We start from the raw sequence: 24,791 nt of genomic DNA, 5'->3' as shown, positions 1-24,791 counted from the left end.
TAATTTGAACGAAGGAAAATAAGGACGGTACAAAGTAAATGATAAAACTTGAATTTTCTCGGTTGTTTCAAAATGTTAGATAGGACATTTTAACTAAAGAGGGCAGTATACGTATTGTGATGGATAATTGAGAGCTGTATGAAACCCTGTTACATTGGATTCATTTAACATACTCGTTTGCCCGCCCATCAGAGATACTTATGTTACTGTTCATAGTTTAAACTTTCTTTCGACCACCACTTTTGGTGCGTACAAAGTATTCGCAGCAGGGATTACTGAAAAGAATTTACCTACCCCTCGATTGGCAGTGCCTGAGTCTGTTTGGACCCTAGTGTAACGCTGCTGGGCGTAGAAAATAGTAATAGAGAGAAGCTTAGAAATCTGAAAAAGGAATTGCTCGAACAAAAAGAAATATCGTTTGACTTGTGATATAGTCAAAAGTGTAGTAGAATAGAACAGTTAGCACGGACCCAGGCACCGATTTCTGCGCGGTCTACCAAACCGTCCGCAGTCCGAGGGCTAATTACATGTAAAAGTATAACTTTCTATAGAGCTTATAGTCGATCGTTCCATCGACCTTACTGATGTTCCGAATTCCTCGACAAAATAACAGAGCAGGACAATCATTCTTGTATAGTTAATTGGAATTTTCCAACGATCCTAAGATGAAGCTCGCCATTTAAATGAATATGTCTCCTAGAAGCTGGACAGAGCACACTAATCGTAGCGAAATATTTTTCCAGATATCCTCGGCACATTCGGTGGTAGTTCTGCCGCCTCAAAGTACAGCAGTGGATTACTCTCTTCGAGAAGAACCTTTACGTTCCCGCCCTCGGCCTGCTACTGTTGCTATTGATCTCAGTGAGTGGTGCGACCACAGAGTGTTAGCTTTAAGGGATTCATATTATTATCCGGGTGTTATTCGTAACGTTGTTCAAGGAGAGATTTACATAGAGTTCGACGGGGAGAGAAAGCTAGTGCGTTACACTGACGTTTTGGGTACGGGGAGGTACGATGTGATAGGCGACGCTAGCCCGTCCGTGGGGCAGGTGACTTTAGACGCGAAAGTCTGCATCAGGTGTCCGACGACAAACAATCACATTGACTCGGCTAAAGTGTTTGTAAAAGGGACGGTGTGCAAGATTCTTACGAAGCCTAAGCGTTTTGTTGTCAAGATACCGAGGGAAGACGACCAGAGCGACAGTTACGTTGTGAAACGCGCGGACCTGCGACTGGTGCAGCCACCATGGTGGGACGAACTGGAAGAGGGACTGGAAGACTGTGATTCTGCGAGGGTCGAAGGAATTGGTAATGCCCTCTCTATACAGTAACAACAATTGATCCGTCTCGCTGATGCGTCCCTCTCTTATTAAGCTCGATCAGCGGACTTTTTAATTGCAGAACATGGCTATCGAAACTCTTCGGAAGCTCCAACTGCAGTGCCAATTTTGCAACTCCATCATACTCCTCATCACACATCTCATATATCAACTCATAGCGACACAGGTGGTTATTACAGAACGACTGCTACTAGTCCTCTCATGACTTTGAGCACCTCTGCACACTCTGCCAGCACAGCATTAAGCAATGGAAGCCGACCGTACGATGATTTAGAAAGCGAAGATGACTTAGATACGGAAGATATTACATTCCCTTCGGATACAGGTTAGACGGAATCATATCGTGCACAAGTATTTCTAGTGAATGAGTAGCTTAATGCTCCGAGTAAAAGCGTACGTGTTCTAATTACTATTGTATTAAAATTATTAGATTTCTGTTATTCAAAGTGGTCGGTAGCTTGATGTGTGGGCGTTGAATACGTATTAGTAAAAGCAATAGTATAGTAATTCAGATATATTCAACTGACAGATGCAAAATTGTCAGGGAGCAGTAAAAGGAGCAGCATGCAAAGTCGGGGAAGTACCAGTAGTCTAGTTGAACGCAGTATAACTCCTCGCTCTCAAGCAGCCACACCCAGGTAACGCTGCTATTACAAGTATCGATTAACATGTAACACCTTAAATAGATATACATGTAAAAGGAGTACTAAAACAGCAGAAATTTTTTTTACCGAACGTTGAACAGATCTCAGGCAGCAACGCCACATAGATATAAAAAAGGTGACGTAGTGGCTGCACCAAACGGAGTTAGGAAAAAGTTTAATGGTAAACAGTGGCGTCGGCTCTGTAGCAAAGAGAGCTGTTCCAAAGAAAGTCAACGCAAAGGATATTGTTCTCGTCATCTTAGTTTGAAAGGATCTGGGCTTAGAGGTCCGACGAGTACCTTCCCTGGGTAAGAAAGCTTGCGCCACCTTCGAGATATTATTAATAAAGCGTATACAATAACGTTTGTTCCCGCAGTGGTAAAATTGATGGCGAGGAAACATCAAGAGACTCCGACACTTCTCCAAATTATGGAGACAGAAGAATTGCTGGTCGATTTGACCAAGACGAGACCGAAGCTGCTAACATGCTCGGTGGGTTTCCTGTTTCATAATGTCTCGCGCGAAAGAATATTTTCTTACCATTCGATAGCCATTATATGTTTATTTTTATTGCAGTGTCCTTGGGAAGCTCTCGATCAGCAACGCCAGCCTTCTCGTCCCCGACAGGACAATCTTCCATATCTCCTTGTATCAATCAATCCCCGGTACCGCCATTGGGTCTCAACCAAAACAACGTGTTTATGCCTATTTCGAGTCCCGCTCATCACGCAGCTCCATTGATATCGCCTGGCGCGAAATGGAAGCATTCACCCACTCAGTCCACTTTTCTTACTCAGTATCAGCAACAGGTGATAAAGCCTGAACCGAACCGGGTGGTTAGATCGAGCCGACCGACGCCAACAGCCCCTGTCCCCGCTAGTATAGGAACGAGCGTGATAAGAATCTCTCCCGTGAGTCGCGGTATACCCGGACCTAATTTAAATTTACCGTGGTCGGAGCAAAGCCCGCCGCCGCGGCATCCGTCGGTCGTGACGACCATGGCTCAACAGCAGCAAGGCATAATCCTCCAGCACGCACTCACCACGAACAATGGTTTTCCAAGTCACTCCGAAATCTCGGAGCAAAGCCCGCAAATACTGAAACGCTCCCACTCGCCTCACATGCCACTGTCCACGTCAACGCCCCAGAACTTGACTCTCCTCCATAAGCCCCTGGAGCAACCGGTCGATTATGCACAGCCACAGACTCAGAGCCAGCCGATCTACGTGATGCAGCATCAGCACGATAAAAAGTATCTTGTGATAAAGAATAGTATGGACGTGTCTGCAGCAGGCCATATAACGAATCAGGACGACAAGTACAGACCGGGATTGTTGAATCACTTGGGTCAGCTTCCAGCATCATTGCACCAAACGCAATGCCAGCCTCCACAGTCACCTGCTGTTTCATCCGTCCATATCGATAAATTGTCCGTTCTGCAACAAGTAAGCAGCCTTAACCTGCCGTGGGCACACTTATTTGCACACCTTCCGTGGGCACACTGGGTCGTTTATGTCCATGGCTGTTTTTTTTTTAACTGTTTCTGACTTTCAACAAGTCTGAAAAAATTATGGGATACTTATTCAAGAGTCTAGTTTGATATACGATTTTTCTTTGAGTCAAATGTTTAAAGGATTAATTAGGAAGAATAAAAATTCGGAAGGAAGTTTAAGAAAAGAGGCAACTCGCACGGACATAAACGACCCAGAGCGTCTACGGCGGGTTAATCTCGCGCAACGAGTTAACAGTCTCTGTGTAATTCTATGGGCCTGGTTATGTTAGATAACATACATAAAAATAAGGTGAATAACACGTTCTTGTTAATAGGCAAGTAAAGTGGCTACACATGCGTCCGCACATATGGATATGCAGAGAACTCAACCACCACCTACGAGCGTTGTGATGACAACCGCTACAGAAGCTTCGAACCCACCTACTCCAACAAGTGTCTTCCAACATGTAATTGTTCAACCTGGACATGTGATACAGATCCCGAAAACACAACCATCCAGAGAAGAAAATTCAAAAAACAATGGAGTTCTGTGTAAGTTGAGAACGTGTATCTCATTGCCAGTCAACCATGTGCGAACTATATTTTTATCGTTACATCGCTCTTTTATTCTTGTGCAACTAAAAATTTGTCCATTAATTTATACGCGGTAACTTTGCGTGAAATATTTTCGTGTGCAAGTATTGCTACGTTCAGAATTATTGTTCAACTCCAACTCCTACGCCTTACAGTGTAGTTTGGCGTTAGATGTCAGTGGAAAAATTGTTAGTACCTTGCACGAGTTTATTTTGCGTGATGGATTAATGTATCTTCCTCTTATTTTAATATCAATTTAATCTCGCCATTTTGCATTAATATCGCCGTAATACCAGTGAATTTGACTAAACGGTAAGGCTTTCACAGATGGCAGCCATGATGTTCCTCCTGTATACCAGCCCCATCCCCCATCATTACTGAATAATGCAGTGCGCAACTGGAAAAAAGGTTTGAGTCCTCACTGCCAAACAAAGTGTATGATTGTTCTCATGTTTGTTGTAAAGTATGTCACCGATGGTACACACAATTACATACGATGGCGCTTTATATCCGTTGAGTGAATAACTTCTAATTGCATTAATTGAACAAATGTACATGAATTTTCATATTAAAACTACAGAGGGTGGCCAAATCATTATACTAAAAATATTTTCGTAAACTTTTGGGATCATGTTAAAATGGATTTAACACGATTTAAAAAAAAAAACTTAAATTAGCAACTAAAGGTTCTGAAATGAAACTTTCTTAGCTTTCCAAAACACTTATGAAAATTTGTCTACAATCATGAGTTCGCAAGCTGTAGGTGTTCAAAGTGAAAAGTACCCTTTTTGCGTTGATCGCGAATAACTCGGTCAATAAAAATCATACAACAAAACCCCAAAAAAACGAAATTAAAGAAAAATGTTTGCTCTATAAGAGCACTTTATTGGATTTACCGGAGAAAATTTTTTTTGACCCATGCATACGTTCAAACTAGGCAAAAATTTCTGAAACTTCGTTTACTGCGCTTCATGTTGATAAAACAGTATCACAATGGGTGAAAAAAATGGAGTCCTTGATTAAATAACTACTTAGAAGCTTCAAGCGTTAAAATGCGTTTTTTAAATATTTTTTACGACCATTTTTCGCAGAGATATAGCCATTCCACCGCTTAAACTTACAAAATCTCAAACCTTTTTGTTTGAGTATAATAATTTGGCCACCCACTGTAAACTGATCATATACCAGCAAAAAAACATTAAATGTACAGTATCAGCATTTAGTATATTTTCCTAATTTATATGCTCCAAATAAAAAAGAATGTATTAGTAATTTGCACATATTTCAGACATAATACAGAAGCTTCGTTCGTATTTGATGTAACAATAATGTAGTTCATTGGTATGTTTGTTATAATAATACAAATAATGTACATTTTGTTAGTATTGCATTTTTATAGTTCCATAAAACTATTTTATTCAATTTCTTTTAAGTGAAATATGTACTCGTTAGAAGTACAGAATGCATCATTGCTTATTTTACAACAAACGAAATTAATCAATTTGTTACTCATATTTCAACTACGTATTTCATATCATCATACTCTAATCAAAATACAAATCATATTCAATATTTAATGTTACTTTAATGTTGGGGAAGGGTGATTCCACTGATTTTTACTCCGTTGTGACTTATTGGTGAATGAGCAATTTATTTATAATTTACATTACATTTTAAGTTACGTAAAGCTTAATTTTGCGATATTTATTGCTTCGCCAATTTCATTCATAAAGCAGTTTCTGTCACACGCACTAACACACTTCTATATGGACATAGCAGCGAACTTAGTTTCATAGATTATGATAATGTTATCGTGTTGCCTGCTATCGCCATATTATTACTAACCGCAATCATCACAACTAACTAACGAATTTCATTACAGCTTTTTCCTGGCAGACGACAGTGCTGGAGCAGACCGAAGTAAGTCCTCCGCCATCCGCGCTGAGTCCACCATTGAGCGCGCCGCCGATTCCAATTAGCATGAGCACACCCGGTGAAAACGGGCCCGGTCCAGGTCCAGATCCTATTACTCCTGCTGAAGAGGAAGATGACGATGTCTTTGAAGCGGAACCGACGACGCCCGCGGAAATCGAAGCTAACGCCAACAAAAGACGCAGCCAATCCCTTAGCGCATTGCATTCCAAAGAGCCGCAGAGTCCACTTAAAGTAAGTTGGGATTACTACAGTGACTAAAGTAACACCAAACCATCCACATAAGTAACAGTAATCTTCCTTAATTTGGCCCTAACCATAATGTATCGAAATGACTGTTGAGAATTTGATTCCATGATATAATTTCGCAGACGAAGGATAGAATACGCCGACCGATGAACGCATTTATGATTTTCTCGAAACGACATCGCGCAGTGGTGCACCAGAGACATCCGAATCAGGATAATCGTACTGTGTCGAAAATATTGGGAGAGTGGTGGTATGCCTTAGGTCCAGAAGAGAAGCAGAAATATCATGAGCTTGCGTCAGAGGTGAAGGAAGCGCATTTCAAGGCTCATCCAGATTGGAAGTGGTGTAACAAAGATAGGCGGAAATCGTCCACGACGAGCTTTAAAGGCAGTGAATCTCGAGGGAAATTGAACAGTACAGGGGAGGAGACAGATATGGGACCACCGACAGACGATATACCATTAACGCCAAGGGCCACCGACGAAATCACTATTCCCGTTACTACGGTCTATAACGAGGCTCCCACGATCGAGGTAACGTTGATTCCAATCACTAGCAACGCGGGGGCTTTAATTGCGACGCGTTTCATTACGGTGCCGTTCTTATTCAGGTGATTAATCAGTCGCACGCACATCGGATAATGGAAATGTCTATGCCGGTCGAGAACACCGAGTCTGATTTAAAGCAGGAGGAGGACGGCAATGCGTCGGACGAAGATCAGATGGTGATCTGTGAAGATCCACAGCCTGAAATAGATTTGAAATGTAAGGACAAATTAACGGACAGCGATAACGACGTGCAAGACGATGACGCCGAGAAGAAATGTTACGCGCAGTCGCGATTCTCGCCTATGAGTGGCCAAAAGAGAGAGGCGATAAACGTTAAGCAAGAAATTACCTGCAGGCCTAAACCTATAAAAGGTACGTCTTGGCGACCGTTCGGAGATTATGATGATTAGCGGCGTAGTATACTATGGTAAACGTCTATTTCTCCGTTTGTCTAGCACGAATACCTTCAACAGGTATAGAGACCACGACCAAGTATCATCACGCCTCGATGGATAAAGGGGGGACCGTGTCCGTTTTGTCAAGCACGTATCCTTATCACAGCCCCGTCAACCCTACTGGAGTGTCAGGCTTCCAACCCACCGGCGGAGCATTCATAACCATGCCAATATCTCCGAAAGTTATTAAACCAGAGCCGGTAAAAAACGAACAGCAGTACAGTACTCAATACAGCATGAGCAATCTGGTAGCAAGCATCCATGAGAATGGAAGGACCATGCCTAAATTTACCGCTGCTCCGGTGTTGCATTCTGTAAGTGTTAAAGATATAAATGACCGGCGATATATCATAGTAACATGCATACCTACAATGACCCAGACGATGTGTGAAAGCATACGGCATTGGGCGACGCGTTTAAAGAACATCTAACGTATTCCGTTCGCTTGGAATCCTTCTTGAAAATGTCCCTTTCGAATTCAGGCATACTTTACCAATTCTGTATTCATCGTTTCAGTGAGAGATTATTAGGAATGTAATTGGTATATGTCACAACTGTCAAGATTGAATTTTTTGTAAAGTTCCTCAATTTTTACTGTTCTAAAAACTGTTCGTTGTTTTGGATAACTGTCTGAGAGTAAGGTATGAATAGTTACTATATAATGCTGATTAGTATAATATCCGAGTGCTATTCGCACGTGCCTACTTGCTGCATTGCTATTCAGTTCTCGTTTCTGTTTTTTTTTTTTAAATTATATCGAAGCCTACATTGAGGGAGCAAGGCTCTTGCGCCTGTTCTGAATGGTTACACGTAAACACATGCGAATAAGCTCAATGATTATTTTACGAATTTAACGATACTGACAGTTCGGATGAAAATCCATGATGGCTCTGTTTTAAATAACAGCAGCCGTTGCAGTCTTTAGGCACTATTCTTCGCCCCCTTACTTCAGCTGTCCCTTATCAACCATCGTTCACTGTAACATTGCTCGATAACGATTTGGTGGCTGTTTCCAAACCGCAGCAGGGATCGCAGTATCTTGGTCCCACACCGCCGCATCCCCGGATGTACTGCGGCTTTCACATCCCTATCTCTGGTAAGTTTCTGCAAGCTATGATCAACGTAGTTCTCATATTATTTATAGTAGTAATTAAGAGAAGGTTGAGAAATGATATTTCTACATACGCATATAAATGCTTATTACGCTGATGACACTGGTTTACTCAGAGAATTCCTCTACTAGACACATATTCCCTTCCTGTTTAGCGGTCATTGCGGTTAGACGGGTTGAAAAAATCGATTTTTTTTCAACATTCGTTATCATTTTTATATCATTCATTATATTTACTTTTAATAGTATATTATGCCTTGTAGACGCTGGCAACCGCAACATACCTTCTCAAGGTTTAATACCCGGTAATAAAATGGAAACGCAAAGTGTTATTGTGAGCAAACCCTACTCGGTTTCGACGACTTCCACCACGTCGACTTATCGAGGAATCGGTCATCCGATAGCACGTCTTGCGGAGCCAGAGAAGATTGAGAACCAAGTAGGAACCAATCATGCTCAGTTTTATGGTAAGTAAAGAATATTCTGAACAATTATGTAAGAGACCGTATGTGCACTTACCGCATCTTTACAAAAGCTAGAAATATGTTTCTTGTCTTTGTTTCAGTAACTAATCTTAAACCTGATCAAGAAAGGAAAGATACCGTGAACATTCTTCTGTCCGCTACAAACGATAAACATAAACAACCATCTACTCCGCACACTCCTCATACACCTCTTAGTAATCATGGCAGTACTGAAATCTCGACAAATAAAGCATATTCCATGGACGAAGCCCAAAATAACGATATGGGCCCAAGCAAAGGCCCTTTCATGCTTGCTCCAACACCGGCGCAACTTGGTCGAGCACCGTTACAAAGGAGACAGTCAATGGGTACGATATCGCAGTAATTTTTTCAACGGAGATGTATACAAAATCGCAATGTGGTTCGATGTGTTTTATATTTTGTGCAGCAATGCCTCCCACGTCAAATGCGGGAGACCATGGGCCTCTGACGTCTCAATATTGCGACAATCGTTTACAAACGAACACATCCCAAGCCTCGGAACAAATACAGCAGCAGCAGAATTTCTCAGAATCTCATGCTTCGCCCTCGCCATCCACTAAGAAAGGGTCCTTCTTTAAGAAGAACGTCGAAGATGGAATGGACAGGTAGTTGGAAGATTGCTCGAAATTTCTCCTCAAGAGTTCGTCCACTTTACACGTATTAAGAAATAAATAATTGCAGAGTTCTCGAGCAAGTGAATTTCCAAGAAAAATTCTCGTCCTTACCGGAATTCAAACCAGAGGACATACAAAGCCCGAGTGCAATCACAATCAATACAGCAGGTTCGTCTGGTCACGGCTCAGTGGTAGCGTCTGGCTTACATTCGTCGAATTTACAATCATCGATGCAAATGCAAAGTTATCGGAAGAAATCTGTACAAGGACCTCATAGGCCTACAAGTAATTACTTTAATAAGTATAATAAGCAATATCGCCAGATTTCCGTTTTACATTTTAATAAAAATATTCTGATTTAAATAGTGAATGAGGACGACATAGAATCAGATACGTCGGTATCTGCTACTCCGAAATCAACTTCCAGCGTGAAGTTGACGGGGAACACATTCTTTGGTCCAGATTTTAACGTTGACGCGTACAGAGCTAACAGCGATCTGGTGGGAGATGTCGACGCTAGTTCTCCCAGAACACCAAAGACTCCCGGTGGAGGTGCCGGGAACTCGATCGGAATTGGCAGAAGCGAGAACGAGCGAGGCCATAGGAAGGTGTTGGAGCAACGCCGACATCTCGTAATGCAGTTGTTTCAAGAACATGGCTATTTCCCTTCGGCGCAGGCTACCACCACTTTTCAAGCGAGACACTCGGATATATTTCCTAACAAGACAAGCTTGCAATTGAAGATCAGAGAAGTTAGGCAGAAATTGAAAGCCAATTCAACGCCAATGAGTGCTAACAGTCTGGTTAGTCCATTACCTGTTTCTGAACCTTCACCTAACGTAACTGGTAACTATTAATGATCGTTTATATTGTGTAACGTTAACAGCGATATGGATATTGGATAGATAATATTCTCGTAGGACCATTGACTGCTCCTCCTACATCGATGGGAGCTCCACTTTCACTGCCTGTAAGCAGTAGTGGTAGCTAGCACCCACGTGCCAACTGTGATACTATGCATCCCCTTACTCCACAGCACGAGTACATCATTATCCATTGAAAAAAAAAGGAATGTTTTTATTGGAGGGATTGTTGATGTACAAGTTTTTGCGAGTTGTAAAGTGCTGCTGCAAGGCTTTAGTGCAATTTGAACTTTGATGTTAACCTGGTGCAGGTAACTTAAGACAGGCATATCAAGGTGAGTTGATGTACACATATCAGTAAACTTTTCATATTGTATATAAAACCGAGAAGGTATCGAGTGTTTCTCAGGATTACACTGGTGTCGACTTAAATGTGTGTTCGAGTATCTGTGTTCTATCGGGTAATATGTAAAATTGTGAGACGTTGACGTGGTAAAGGAATCGCCTGTATTTTAGCAACGATAAAGAAACGCTCATTAGTGAATTAGAGGCTCAACCTACAGGCTTAATCGTATTATATTGTTTGATAACGAAGTGCAAAGCAAATAATATAAACGCGTGATACATGTTTCGAGATAAGTAATTCGATGAAATGAAAGAGCTTTCTTCTCTCAGAAGGAAAGACAATACTGTTCTGCATTCTAAATCCAAAGATGATTTATGAAAGGGTAATGTTAGAAGTGCGGAAATTATTTTAATACATCTGAATGAAATCACAGTTCATGGTTACTTGTACAATTCCAAATGCGCGACCGATATTTGTACATCGAAACACCTTGGCGGGATTATGGAAGGCCTAAGCCATTGTTAAACATTGTTGAAAATATTATGAGATCCAGGTAGAAAGAGAGAGAGAGAGAGAGAGAGAGAGAGAGAGAGAGAGAGAGAAAGAGAGAGAGAGAGAGTGTGTGTGATAATAGAAAACGAAATTGCGAGTGTGTGTAGGATATGTGTATATGGACGGCGTGTTCCAGCGAAATAGGAAGAGAAGAATCGTAATTAGAGAGTATTAGAATTAACGAAGCATTATAAAATGAAATCAGAGTTTATATACTTTAGTTATACTTTATATATATGATATAGATGAAAAAGAAAACTATAGGATGAGAGAACTGCGATATAAACATTGCACAAAATTTATGTAATGCAGTCAGCAGATATGTTTATTTTACTTGTAAATACTATGGCATGACTTGGAATGGGAGATATCCGGAGAGTTTAGAGGTATCTATGATGCTGTGTCTGAAAATTTTAAGACGGAAGCATTCTTTGGTGATTCATAGATTATAAAAACAGTGGAGATAAAAAAAGGAATCGTGCCATTGTGCGGCGACAAACAAGGGAATGCATGCGTAATAAGCCCTTGATAGTAAAGAATTAATTGTTAGGCACCACTTCATATAGATAATATCTAATATGTTTCCAATATTCTCGAAAGTACTTATCTACTGTTTTTAGAGCTCTGCTCAAATTCAACGCGTCCTATCACGTTTTACGAGTATTTTAAAAATGGTCTACATGTTTGATTTTTTTTTCTTCTTTTTTTTTTGGCCAATTTAGATGTAAGCGGTTTTATACAGGCCGTAATTTTTTTTTTTACTTTTTTTTGGCCCTGACAAATTGGTTTGCTTTTTATCTTTAGCTTCGTGGTCAAATGCGTGCGATTTGAAGAGAGATAAAATATATTTGCAGAGTAAAAGTTTGGGTCCGCCAAGCATCGAGGGGACGGGATAGCGCCGAGGAAAGAGATTTAATGTTAAATGTGATTGGATACGTTGTTGTGATTCGAATTTTGTTACTACGCTTTTTTTTTAACCGGACTCCTTGTTCGTTATGCAAATTATATATTATATTCCATTTATTTTAACGCATTTTATCGATACAATTTATTACTTTTGCGTTACAGAAATAATCGAATTATCTTTTTGGGGAGCGCGTTGAATTTCAGCAGGGATTGTTGAATTTGGCTGTAAAATAGATTATGTAATTAGTGATATGTTTATAAAAGAAGCGCACCTTGAAAGGTTTAAAGTCTCGCGCCACGGCACGCATATTGTAGTTAGGATAGGAAACAATGTCTATTCTACATATTTTGTAAATAGGGAAAAAAAATATGATATACTAACTGAGTATATAATTATAAAGTTTAGGGTACATCCGAAATGGTAGAATCGTAGCGTTGTAATTTGTAGAAGAATAATTATAACGAGAGCGCGGGCAGGATTAGGATAAAAAAAAGAAGAAACAATTACAGATCGTGGGCCTTCGTATGTCGTGGACTCTTGTGCACGGGACGGTCCCCCCTCCCCCCTCACCCTCCAAAGTTTAATCCTTTCCTAAAGTTTTAGGATATTATTATTTGTATATAATATAATTACATTACTCTCTTTACCATTTCTCGATTGATTAATTTTTACGGAGGCGTTAATTTAAGAGGAAGAGACACTTGAAATCTGCACTGATCACTCCTGTGAACGATACTTGGAGAGAGCTCCTTTTTTCCCCTCTCAACGAGATCTTTTTTTCTAAAAGTGTATTTATTGTGTAAAAATATAATTTAATATTGATATTCGCACGTTCATTAGTCAGGTTTATTAGAAAGCATTGTACCTTTTTAGACAATAATCTTCTCGTTAATCGAGTGTAATATTTTCCTTCTGATTTTTTTTCTCCTTTTTTTTTCGTTACAAAGGGATGCCCTTTGTCGCATCCATTTTATCACAAATATTTGCTTCTTAAACTTTCTACGGCGACGCTTGGCAATGACGCGTGGGTTGGCAAACAGATCGATCGCATTTTCGCGATCTGCGGTACTTTTATTAGTACAGTGGTTCCGTTTGAACAAAAAAAACAGTTTTAAAATTCATGTTACCGATTATGTTGATGCACAAGATACCTATTTGAGATACCTTTGTGCAACCTACATTATTTTATCATGGAGGATATTTTAAGCATATTATCCACCTCTGTTTTAGGGCTTGGTCCCCGCAATATCTGTTTTATATTAATCATATAATTTAATCTGTTGCATACAATTTATACAAAACAAAAAATCGATAATCGTTGAACAAGAATTATATATTTAAGAAACGTTTCGTAGGATCCAGCATGAAAGAAAAATGATTATAATCATTGCTCCGTGATTATGGATGTTAGAAGACATTTTAACGTATCTTAGCTGATTACTCGAGTAATCGAAACTATTCGCGATGATAGTTTCTCCGCATACAGGAAGAGATCCGAGCAGGGATCGAGTGTCTCTTGCACTTGCCCCTCTCAAAGAATTCGAACGGAATATTATATTTTGTACTTGTGTAAACTAGCGAACTATTTTCCAGTATTCATAAGGTTTTGAAAATACTTTCGTATATTTTCCCCCTCTGTTCTTTTTTCCCTTTTTTTTTTTTGTTAAAAAAAAAAAATGGTGATGAAACATGTTCCGTAACTTAGCAGCCATGCATGTGACTGTGATCTAGAAAAACAGAAGTAAAGTAAAGTGGCGGCTATTCTACTGGCATTTTCTTCACCGCGTGTAATTCTCCACCTGACTCCTTCCCCCCGCATCCCTCCTTCGTGTATAAAGAAATGCGCGCTTGAAACCCCTCTCTTCGCACCTACACTCATTCTTCTCCATTCTTCTTCTTTTTTTTTATTATTATTAATATTCTTATTATTATTTGCTGTAATGTATTTTTACTACACTCCTAAGTTGCTATCATCTATTATAGTCATTCTATTATGTCTTGTTTAATTCTGAAATATTTTTAAAATTGTTATATAATTATATATCAGTCACGAATGATGTTATAGAGATGTACCAACCATAGGAGAGGTATTACCACGCATAGAAGTGGTAAAACGAGCCCTGCGTATGATCGTACAGTGGATCTTTGTTATGTACAGCATCGGCGCACTGTACTAGAAAGTACATACACGCATATACACGCGTTGGTAATAAAGTGTAATTGTATGAAAGGAACTAAGGACAGAGTCAAGTACTTGGCATCTTAAAATGCATATATATAAATATATATATATATATATATATATACATACACACGTACGTATGCATATATATCACACATATTGTAGAAGAAATAATAAGGCTGAGGTATTAAAATCTGTACCAATCTAAACAATGCAGTCTGCAGAAGGTTCATTCAGCATTGGAAATATCTCCACGAATATTTTCAACGTGACGCACCCTTTGAAGCTAATTTCCAGCTTTCGTTAACAGAAATTCATGATAGCAATTCTGTCGCGATCCGACACCTGTAAATAACATTTTATGTAAGACCGAAGAATGTGATTATCAGTGTTACGGTATAAACTATGTAAATACTTTTCTGCGCATCGACGTTTGCATCTCGTAAGTTTTAAACGTTCACGAAAGTGAGATCCCGTGGGGGTAACAATCGGCGATGCTTATGCGTTGGAGTACTTTCTCTTCATCTTAAAATCATGTTTTCAATTGTACTCGGTATGCTTCCTCGCCTTACAAAGAGCATCCACAGTCTTCATTTTCCACGTCGATGATATTTCATGAGCTTTTGTACGATATAATGGAAAATACATGTTTTTCTCATTGGCGGTAGAAATATCCGCTGCTGCAAAGAACACGCTCTCTTAATTACGTTACCGTTCTCCGAAGTTGCATGACGAGCGTGTACGAATGAAAGCACATCCATGTTTCTGATCACTTGTCGCACCAATGTACCGAAAACGAAAGCGTAAAAGAGAATATAATGGTAAGTTTTAAGGCAAATTGCAAAGGCAAACGTAGATAAAACTTTGAATTCTTGATGCCTATTCTTGGAACGTATTGTTTAAAATTTTAGAGTAAGGCAGCAGGGCGGATTTGATGATTTGGCGCCCTTAGGCTAACAAGCGTCTGCTGCCCTTTCTGCTAAATATCATAAAATATTTTCATTTAAAAGAGTCGAGACCATTTCAAAATTATTCAATATGGCAACTCACACCTGAGACATTGGTAATATGCTATATGGAAAAAAAGTGATTTGTTTTTAAGGTAGACAAGTCCCTGTGTTTAAACCTTTTCCAAATTCTTTTACTCAGAATTTGTCGCCCTTCAAAATTTGCCGCATCCATAAATTTTCCGCTCCCCAAAATTTGCCGCATCCAAAAATTGATGCTCCCCAAAATTTGTTGCTCCCGAAAAATTATCGCTCTCCAAAATTTTTCGCTCCCCAAAATTTTTCGCTCCCCAAAATTTATCGCTCCCCAATATTTGCCGCTCCACGAAATTTATCGCTCCCCAAAATTTGCCACTCCCCGAAATTTGCCGCTCCCCGAAATTTGCCGCTCCCCAAAATTTGCCGATCCCAAAAATTTGTTGCTCCCCAAAATTTATCGCCCTCCAAAATTTGATGCTACTCAAAATTTTCCACTCCCTGAAATTTGATGCTTCCCAAAATTTGAAGGTCCTCAAAATTTTCCGCTCTCCAAAATTCATCACTTCCAAAAATTTGCCGCCCTAGGCTGCAGCGTACTTAGCCTATACCCAAATCCGCCCCTGTACGTCGGCTATAAAAAGTAAGCCTCTTAATATTACGACTAAAGAAAAAAATAACAAAAGAATTCATAGTGCCGATGCGTTCGTGGTTTGAACAGAAGCAGATTATTTTTACCGTTGAATACGTCTAAAGGAGATGGACTGGAATTTCTCATGACAACCAGTTAAGTCAAACTGTGCATAGGATATGAAGTGCGAATCATTTTGGACTCGTTTCTTTCGAAGTCGGACCCAAACGATAAGATATTTACATATCCATTGTTTTTTAAGGAAAAGATTTTCCGGCTAAAAAACTCGGGATATTTGTCCTTCAACGAGCGCTAAGGGGTTAATAAGGTCATTATATGTCGATGAGATCGGCGATAATAGCGAAGAAAAAGAAATATTTCTTTCTCGACGCTTTTATCGTTGGTCATCCAGTAAGCGTTGCTTTACTCGCTGCTCCAATGTAAACAGTTCCATTAAAAAACTACGTACCCTAAGATTATAAGTACTAGAGGCAGTTGGACTTAATGGTTCGTTTGATTTTTATTATCGCGAGGACGAGCATTTAGGACAGTAGTTTCGTAAGTGAATTCCACTTAATTTTACATCTTACTACTCTTGTCGGTATCCGAACGTTAATCGAACGTTATTTCCAGTTGATTCAGTCGCGAGAGAAGGGAGAATGCCTATGTCTGTCACATGCAGGCTGCACCGAAGTGAGTACGCGGTAGTTAAAAACGTACCATTGTTAATTCAATGTAAACAAGTGAAACGTATGGTACAAAACTTCAATGCAACCGATTTTCCATTCGCGGAAATCGTCGAAATCTAAGTTAGGCGTGAGAAGCGTACTCGTTTTGGCATTTGGGGTAATAGTAGACACGTAATGCGCTCAAGATTTCCGTTCGATTCGTGACATCTACCGGCGTAGGCTCACTTCGGCACACTCTGTGTCACGCCTGTACATATGTGAATTGTAAATTACGCGAACAAGGTATGCAGACGATTGTTCGTGATTGGCAGATTTTAACACCGATGCCCTTATACGAGAACCAGTTGTTGGACCAAATTGCCGGCGGTGGCCACCTTTGACTTACAAATGCGTTACATTTTCTAAAGCACTCGAACGAATACGGTGACATTAGTATAACAAATGTGACCAAAGAGCTCGCTCGGGGGCACTGTGACATTTACGGTGAACACGTATCCACGTGGCAGCGTGTATGAAAGGAGGAAAGTGCCTTTTTAAAAAGACCGCGCGTGTAAGTGTCTTTTTAAGAAGGTACGTATACGTATCATATAACAACGCGACGCGAAGAAAAGGCGAATACGCATAACAGATCACCGAAAAGTGTTGACTGGCAATTTCTCGATACTTCCAACGAATCATCTTGCCCGTAATTATTTCCAGAGTCAGTACACTCGTCAGCCCATAATTTCCAACAAATTTCAATTGACTCCTCAATCGTCTTCGTCTTCGTTACAATAGGAAATTGAATGAAATGCTATCTTGGGAACTATAGCCGCCCAGAAATCTTTCAAATTTCCATTAACTTTTTCCTTTCGTGTCTCTCATTGTGCTTGCTGTTTGGAGCAAATCGGTGTCAAATACCACGTGGCAATTGTTGCGAAAAGAATTCGATGTCGCGATGGAATCTGTCATGCTTAACAATGATTCTTTTCATTATAATGGAATAGAAATATTCTTAAAGTTAAGGCGTATCTACAGTAAACTCCCGCTATAGGCTCGCGGCGAGCGCTCAACGAATCGCGTCAACAATTCCGAGCTGCCGATGGCGCGACAGAGAGACAGAGCGTAGTCACGTTAAAGACGAAGCGAGACAGAGTATATCATACTTTCTCTCTTTCATAGCAGACGGTAATGCCGCGTCGCCTCTCGCTCGCGCTCTCGGGATCTCTCGACTCTCTCGGGATTCCAAGAAGTAGCGGGGAAGCGACGAGCGCTTACGCATAGATCAGATAAGCCCATGGCGAGAGTTTACCCAACCACGGTGGAGTCTCGGATAATCCAAGGTTCGGTTAATCAAAGTTCTGCTCGAACCGATGTTCGCTTAATTCGAGCTCGTATTAAGAGGAAATTAGCGTGGTTCCTTCCATACGTATTTCGTTTCTCAAAACGGCCCCCCTCAATTAGGCACCTCCCGTTTAATCCGAATTCCTGATACTTCGAATTGCTTTAAATCCCGAGGACTATCGAGGCTCAGACTGTGCTTGTTCGCAGCGATCGTACAATGTCACATTGCTCGTGTCTATCTGAAGCAAGAGATACGTCACTTGTTGTCCACCGAGCTTCATTCCTCAATGACCTTTCCGCAATTGCGCGTCGAGCATTAGGCGCTATTCACGCTTCACTCGGCGATGGTAGTCAGCAGGTGATTTCGGAGTATCATTGTACCCCTTGCGACGAGTTGTATCGCTGTACGAAAACGAAGCTAGTGCTAAAATCGTAATGCTGTAGAAATGTACAGGGTGGTACGATATTACCGGTAGAACGGACAAGCATCTTTTTATTCTCGTAAAAAGATACGTAAGTCGAGAGCGTGGAATAAGAGGTTTACCAACGAAGTGTTGGTTGAAAAGGGACTTCGAAAATCGGCCAAAAATTGTGCCTACAGGTATACTCTTTTTCGTCACACTTTGACATCGTTTTCGTATAGCGACGAGGGAAAGTGACTGGACAGAGTCGCGAAGGGTGAATTATTTTATGTCTTTGTAACAGAAATCCACGTCCGTTGGTTGTATTTAGCTTTTAACAAAGAAAAACGTATACTTCAACGCGTGTTACTTTACGGGCGGCATTGTATTCCATCGGGACGCGTCGTGACTCAACGGCGTAGTATTATTTGTTTTTTTTTATGCGCGGCCCGACAGTGTTGCCACGTTGCTGGGCTCGCTCCGCTTGCTTCTTAGGATTGTAGCGGCTTCGCGCGCATTTAAAGGGACACGCTCGCGATTAAGACGTTATCACACATTTAAACGGCACCTATCGATAGAGGGTGTTGGACTTCTAAACGGGACAGCGCTTTAAACGAGACGAATTCAGTGTCAAATGTCAGATTTATTATAATTTTAATACAAGTTGTATGAGTAATGTATACCAGTGCTATAATATTTATATAAGAATTATAAATATTATAATAGGTATAATATTATTGTTGTATAAAGTATTGTGTTAGTGTTTGTATTAAGATTATAATAAAAATTCTTTGCCGATGAGCCGGGGGAAATAGTACACGCGTGCGCCCACCGGGTGTTCAATCGAATAGTGTTCGGTGCTTGTTGCACAAAATTCCTCGTCCTGCAGGGTTTTATCCGATCGGGTGAAATGTGCAGATTTTTCGGCTTTTAATTGAATTGCTTCGCATTCCGTCTGTCATACAGCTTCTTTAAAAGTATAGTATAATGCTTTTCTTTTAAGGATGTCCAAGTGAAACCTACGAACCGGAAAATACATTTATTATCTCTTAGTGGAACAATAAATGATACTGTACTTTACTTCATCCATGCGAGAAAGAATAAGTTAATGATAATATTTTTTTAAATACTGGAATTGTTAATCATCATTCGTTCGTTTGTAACCTCGAAAATGTACCGTCCCCGTTATTTCCGCGTGCCTCTGGAAAGTACATCCGGCATCCAAGAGGATCTTATGTTGCAAGAGACATTCGGGATCCCCTCCACCTCAAGCCGAACGGATTATTTCGAAGTTCCCCGATTAAGTGCTTTTCCCCCGTTTGAAAATGAATTCTATTAACGGGAAGACGTTAATACTTCCGGTGTAGTGCACAAAGAGACATTGTTTCGACATACATGGAGATGCATTGTTCTCGGGGAAACGTTATTTAAGGGCCTCTGTACATTAATATTACCGATATTAATCGCTATAAGGAAGACGAGTCTTAGCAGATTATAAATTACGAACTTCAGAAGGTAAATGAGTATGAATTATTATTCGCAAGAAATATTCTTCATGAAATAAATATATTAAAGATACTGATGTCTGATTATAAAGTAATATTGAACAAGTGTTATCGAATAAAATATTGTAATCTGTGTTGACAATCGCCGACGTTCTGAGTTTGGAAATAAACATCGAACAGGTGTATACACGACTCAAATAATTCGTTCGTTCTACTCCAAAAGTGTTTCTTTGCTTTATTTATGAAGCTTGCTCGATTCGTCGATCAAGGAGCGCTGTAATCATTTAGCAGCGACATCTATGAACTAAATTGCCCCGTGAAGATATGCAACTCCGTGCGCCCGGTATAAATGATTCATTTACTTATTGATTTATTCGTTCAATGAACCCTACCACTCGGTTACGTCAGTTGCAGATTATTATCCACGGTATTGCTCGATAACATTGTCAATTATTACCTTTTAACAAATACTAAATGATGACCAAGGAACTACAACCATCTAGCGGTGATACCGATGAACTAGAACGCTCCCCTGAAGATATGCAACTCGGTGCGCAAGGGTGTAAAGTGATTTAGTTGCATACCTTCAGGGGACAGTTTAATTCTAAGCGTCGCAGCTAGATGATTTATAGCGTTTCGTCGTTTGCGGCCGATCAGAAATTAAATTATTGCACTACAAATGTTATCGGAGATCTTTCGCCGTTTAAAAGCATTGCAATTTCACGTAACTATTAATAAAACATTGGTGAAACAAATATTGCAAAGGTATCAAAGTTCTGAAATTCGTGTTTGCGATTCCAAAATCTATCATTAAATGCTGTAAGCATACCTTAGCAGTTAAAATGTTTTTCTCCTCCTCGAGGTGAACTGAATGTGCGCACTTCGCGAAGTTTCTTCTCCCGTCTCCGAATGACTCATGTTTATATTTCTGGGGCAGCAGAAGACTGTTATGTCTCGGGAGTATTTGATTATTTTGTTGCGCCACGGAAGGGTGTGCAATAATACCTGGTGTGAGATTTTTTAAAGTTTGTAAGTCATACAAGGTTCACTTAAGGGGGTAGACACGGGTAATGCAGCGCGCTGTATACCGACACAATCTGGCCCGAAACATGGGTTCGGGATTTTTCATTTTTCGTCCTTATATGAGCAGATTTGGGGCTGGGCGCGGTCTCATTCGAAAGAGGAAGGTTCAATGCGGAGCGCTCTGCTCATGGTTCAACGAGATTGTGTTGATATGTAATAATATCAGTGTCCAACGTAAAGCAAAAGTCGACAAAATATACCCGCAGAATCCAAGCATTTTTAGGTCACTAAAAGAGTTTTGTGACTCAAACGGTGAGCAGAGCGCTCCGCATTGAATCTTCTTCTTTCGAATGAGACCTCTCCCAGCCCAAAATCTGCTCATATAAGAACGAAAAACGAAAAATCGTGACTACATTCCCAAATCAGAGTTCCGCCATATTGTCGATAATACATAGCAAGTCACGTGACAAATTTAGTTGAGGTAGTAGATACGAGATGGCGCCTACTCGGGAGGACTGCCAACGTGGATTCATAGCAAAACTGAAGCGATAGCTGGATATACGAACCACAATAAAAGCATGATGGAGTCAATGTATGCATTTTCGGACGATTGTAGCTTAGGTTATATTCACTTTAGGCATACATTGACATAGGAACTGCTGGGAATTGTATACATTTACTAAATTAACGCTTTTATCGTTACATATACATCACTTGAAATCGCTGTCGCATTTATGTCATAGTAATTCAGGCAGTTAAAACAACCACGGACTAACCTACATTAAAAAAAAATTTCCTATTGTACATCGATGGCTTACAATTAGTGCACACATATTGTATGTCCACTTTTAGCGTTTTTGAGAAAAACAGGTTCAAACATTCAATGGTACTTTATAATTACATAAATACTTTTTGCATTATTGTAATATAGGTATCACTGAAAGTATGTAATTAGTAGTAGAAGTTAGAATCTGCAAAATTATAATAATAACTCGACAATAATGCTTGGAAGTTGGACATGGTATTGTAACCAAGTACAGAGGAGGACATACTATACTGAATGATATTATATAAAAATGAATGAAAGGAATAATACTGGAAATAATCTCACTTCAATATTATATTTATTTTTAAAGTAACAGGAATAAAAAAGTAATTCGCGGTAGATATAGGAAGACTTTAAATATTTTTTATTTATTGTTACATTTTTCCAGGACTATTTTCATCCAGTAACGTCTACAGAGAGCAAATCAAAGAGCGAGAAGTGGCGCAGATGTTTTGAGACAGTGACTGTTTAACGAAGAGACGCAGAACTTTGGAGCGCCTCTTATTTGCAACTTTAAGGCGATGCCTCTGAAGCTGAAATTTAGTATACCTCTTTCCACTTCATATTCTCCTGATACCTGGGCCAAAATCTGGCGAAAATTTTCAGAATGCACAAAATTGGGCTTTGTAACAGGAGAACATGATGTCGAAAGAGGTGGCACTAAGTAACGTCTTCGGAGAGAGAATCGAGGATGCCTTCGAAGCTGAAATTCAGAATACCTCTCTTCGCTTCATGTTCTCCTGATACCTGGGCCAAAATCTGGCAAAAATTTTCAGAATGCACAAAATTGGGCTTTGTAACAGGAGAACATGATGTCGAAAGAGGTGGCACTAAGTAACGTTTTCGGAGAGAGAATCGAGGATGCCTTCGAAGCTGAAATTCAGAATACCTCTCTTCGCTTCATGTTCTCCTGATACCTGGGCCAAAATCTGGCAAAAATTTTCAGAATGCACAAAATTGGGCTTTGTAACAGGAGAACATGATGTCGAAAGAGGTGGCACTAAGTAACGTCTCCGGAGAGCAAATCAAAGAGCGAGAAGTGGCGCAGATGTTTCGAGACAGTGACTGTTCTGAAATTTAGTATACCTCTTTCCACTTCATGTTCTCCTGATATGTTGGCCAAAATCTGGCGAAAATTTTCAGAATGCACAAAATTGAGCTTTGTAACAGGAGAACATGCCGTCGAAAGAGATGGCAAAAATAGGAAATCAGGTTTTTGCCGAATTTCTCCTATACAAAGGGATGAAAAATTTTGAAAAAAATCAGAGGCATTTCTGTTATCGGGGCACATATTAGAGAATTGTTTCAGATTTTTAAATTGAAAAACCAAGCTGTGAAAAATAAAAAACGCCAAAAAATGCTGAAAAATGCCGATTGTGTATCGAAGCAGGCGTGGCACTATAATTATATTTTTACTGTAAGTACGTATGATTGTTACTATTGTCCTGAATTTTTTTCAGATTTTTAAACTGAAAAACCAAGCTGTGAAAAATAAAACACGCCAAAAAATGCTGAAAAATGCCGATTGTGTATCGAAGCAGGCTTGACACTATAATTATATTTTTACTGTAAGTACGTATGATTGTTACTATTGTCCTGAATTTTCTTCAGATTTTTAAATTGAAAAACCAAGCTGTGAAAAATAAAAAACGCCAAAATATGCTGAAAGATGCCGATTGTGTATCGAAGCAGGCTTGGCACTATAATTATATTTTTACTGTAAGTACGTATGATTGTTACTATTGTCCTGAATTCTTTTCAGATTTTTCAATTCGGTGCGCCGCAGTTAAAAAAATTGAAAACCGATTTTTTCGTCGTTTTTTCCGTGTCAGAGTAACTTATACGTCGAATTGCTTCATGAAATAAGTGTTTTATGCGATCTTCAATGTTTATACGTACAGCAAAACATCATAGGAATTAAAGAAACTGATAAAACCTAATAATTTGCCTTAAAGTTGCAAATAAGAGGCGCTCCAAAGTTCTGCGTCTCTTCGTTAAACAGTCACTGTCTGGAAACATTTGCGCCACTTCTCGCTCTTTAATTTGCTCTCCGGAGACATTACTTTGTGCCACCTCTTTCGATGGCATGTTCTCCTGTTACAAAGCCCAATTTTGTGCATTCTGAAAATTTTTGCCAGATTTTGGCCCAGGTATCAGGAGAACACGAAGCGAAGAGAGGTATTCTGAATTTCAGCTTCGAAGGCATCCTCGATTCTCTCTCCGAAGACGTTATACTTAGTGCCACCTCTTTCGACATCATGTTCTCCTGTTACAAAGCCCAATTTTGTGCATTCTGAAAATTTTTGCCAGATATTGGCCCAGGTATCAGGAGAACATGAAGCGAAGAGAGGTATTCTGAATTTCAGCTTCGAAGGCATCCTCGATTCTCTCTCCGAAGACGTTATACTTAGTGCCACCTCTTTCGACATCATGTTCTCCTGTTACAAAGCCCAATTTTGTGCATTCTGAAAATTTTTGCCAGATTTTGGCCCAGGTATCAGGAGAACATGAAGCGAAGAGAGGTATTCTGAATTTCAGCTTCGAAGGCATCCTCGATTCTCTCTCCGAAGACGTTATACTTAGTGCCACCTCTTTCGACATCATGTTCTCCTGTTACAAAGCCCAATTTTGTGCATTCTGAAAATTTTTGCCAGATTTTGGCCCAGGTATCAGGAGAACATGAAGCGAAGAGAGGTATTCTGAATTTCAGCTTCGAAGGCATCCTCGATTCTCTCTCCGAAGACGTTACTTAGTGCCACCTCTTTCGACATCATGTTCTCCTGTTACAAAGCCCAATTTTGTGCATTCTGAAAATTTTTGCCAGATTTTGGCCCAGGTATCAGGAGAACATGAAGCGAAGAAAGGTATTCTGAATTTCAGCTTCGAAGGCATCCTCGATTCTCTCTCCGAAGACGTTACTTAGTGCCACCTCTTTCGACATCATGTTCTCCTGTTACGAAGCCTGATTTTAGAGATATCTGAAAATTTTCGCCAGATTTTGGCCAATATATGAGGAGAACATGAAGTGGAAAGAGGTATACTAAATTTCAGCTTCAAAGGCATCGCCTTAAAGTA

General features: G+C 39.9%; 1 protein-coding gene and 1 long non-coding RNA gene across 15 annotated transcripts in view; one reads left to right on the top strand and one right to left on the bottom strand.

Annotated features, from left to right (window-relative positions):
- Cic (Putative transcription factor capicua) overlaps positions 1 to 12,987 on the top strand; it is a 74,460-nt gene extending 61,473 nt beyond the window's left edge. For 4 of the 14 annotated variants that reach the window (XM_076819709.1, XM_076819711.1, XM_076819710.1 and 1 more), the window contains 19 exons: positions 744 to 1,308; positions 1,384 to 1,665; positions 1,870 to 1,978; positions 2,086 to 2,292; positions 2,361 to 2,476; positions 2,561 to 3,429; positions 3,812 to 4,028; positions 4,398 to 4,478; positions 5,953 to 6,236; positions 6,374 to 6,784; positions 6,862 to 7,171; positions 7,255 to 7,568; positions 8,161 to 8,350; positions 8,629 to 8,832; positions 8,931 to 9,197; positions 9,278 to 9,476; positions 9,553 to 9,770; positions 9,852 to 10,331; positions 10,406 to 12,987. In XM_076819709.1, coding sequence (XP_076675824.1) covers positions 744 to 1,308; positions 1,384 to 1,665; positions 1,870 to 1,978; positions 2,086 to 2,292; positions 2,361 to 2,476; positions 2,561 to 3,429; positions 3,812 to 4,028; positions 4,398 to 4,478; positions 5,953 to 6,236; positions 6,374 to 6,784; positions 6,862 to 7,171; positions 7,255 to 7,568; positions 8,161 to 8,350; positions 8,629 to 8,832; positions 8,931 to 9,197; positions 9,278 to 9,476; positions 9,553 to 9,770; positions 9,852 to 10,331; positions 10,406 to 10,476 — 5,394 coding nt within the window. In that variant the 3' untranslated portion in view covers positions 10,477 to 12,987. Of the gene's footprint in view, positions 1 to 743; positions 1,309 to 1,383; positions 1,666 to 1,869; positions 1,979 to 2,085; positions 2,293 to 2,360; positions 2,477 to 2,560; positions 3,430 to 3,811; positions 4,029 to 4,397; positions 4,479 to 5,952; positions 6,237 to 6,373; positions 6,785 to 6,861; positions 7,172 to 7,254; positions 7,569 to 8,160; positions 8,351 to 8,628; positions 8,833 to 8,930; positions 9,198 to 9,277; positions 9,477 to 9,552; positions 9,771 to 9,851; positions 10,332 to 10,371 lie in introns of all 14 variants that reach the window. The other 10 variants (XR_013086404.1, XR_013086403.1, XM_076819716.1 and 7 more) reach the window with 10 other exon arrangements.
- Positions 1 to 24,791, bottom strand: part of LOC143373001 (uncharacterized) — a 107,596-nt gene that overhangs the window by 13,291 nt on the left and 69,514 nt on the right. The gene's annotated exons all lie outside the window — the stretch shown is intronic.

Source organism: Andrena cerasifolii, chromosome 9 (genome assembly GCF_050908995.1).
Source record: "Andrena cerasifolii isolate SP2316 chromosome 9, iyAndCera1_principal, whole genome shotgun sequence".
In the NCBI taxonomy this organism is placed as follows: Eukaryota; Metazoa; Arthropoda; class Insecta; order Hymenoptera; family Andrenidae; genus Andrena; species Andrena cerasifolii.
This window is presented reverse-complemented; position numbering and strand designations above follow the sequence as displayed.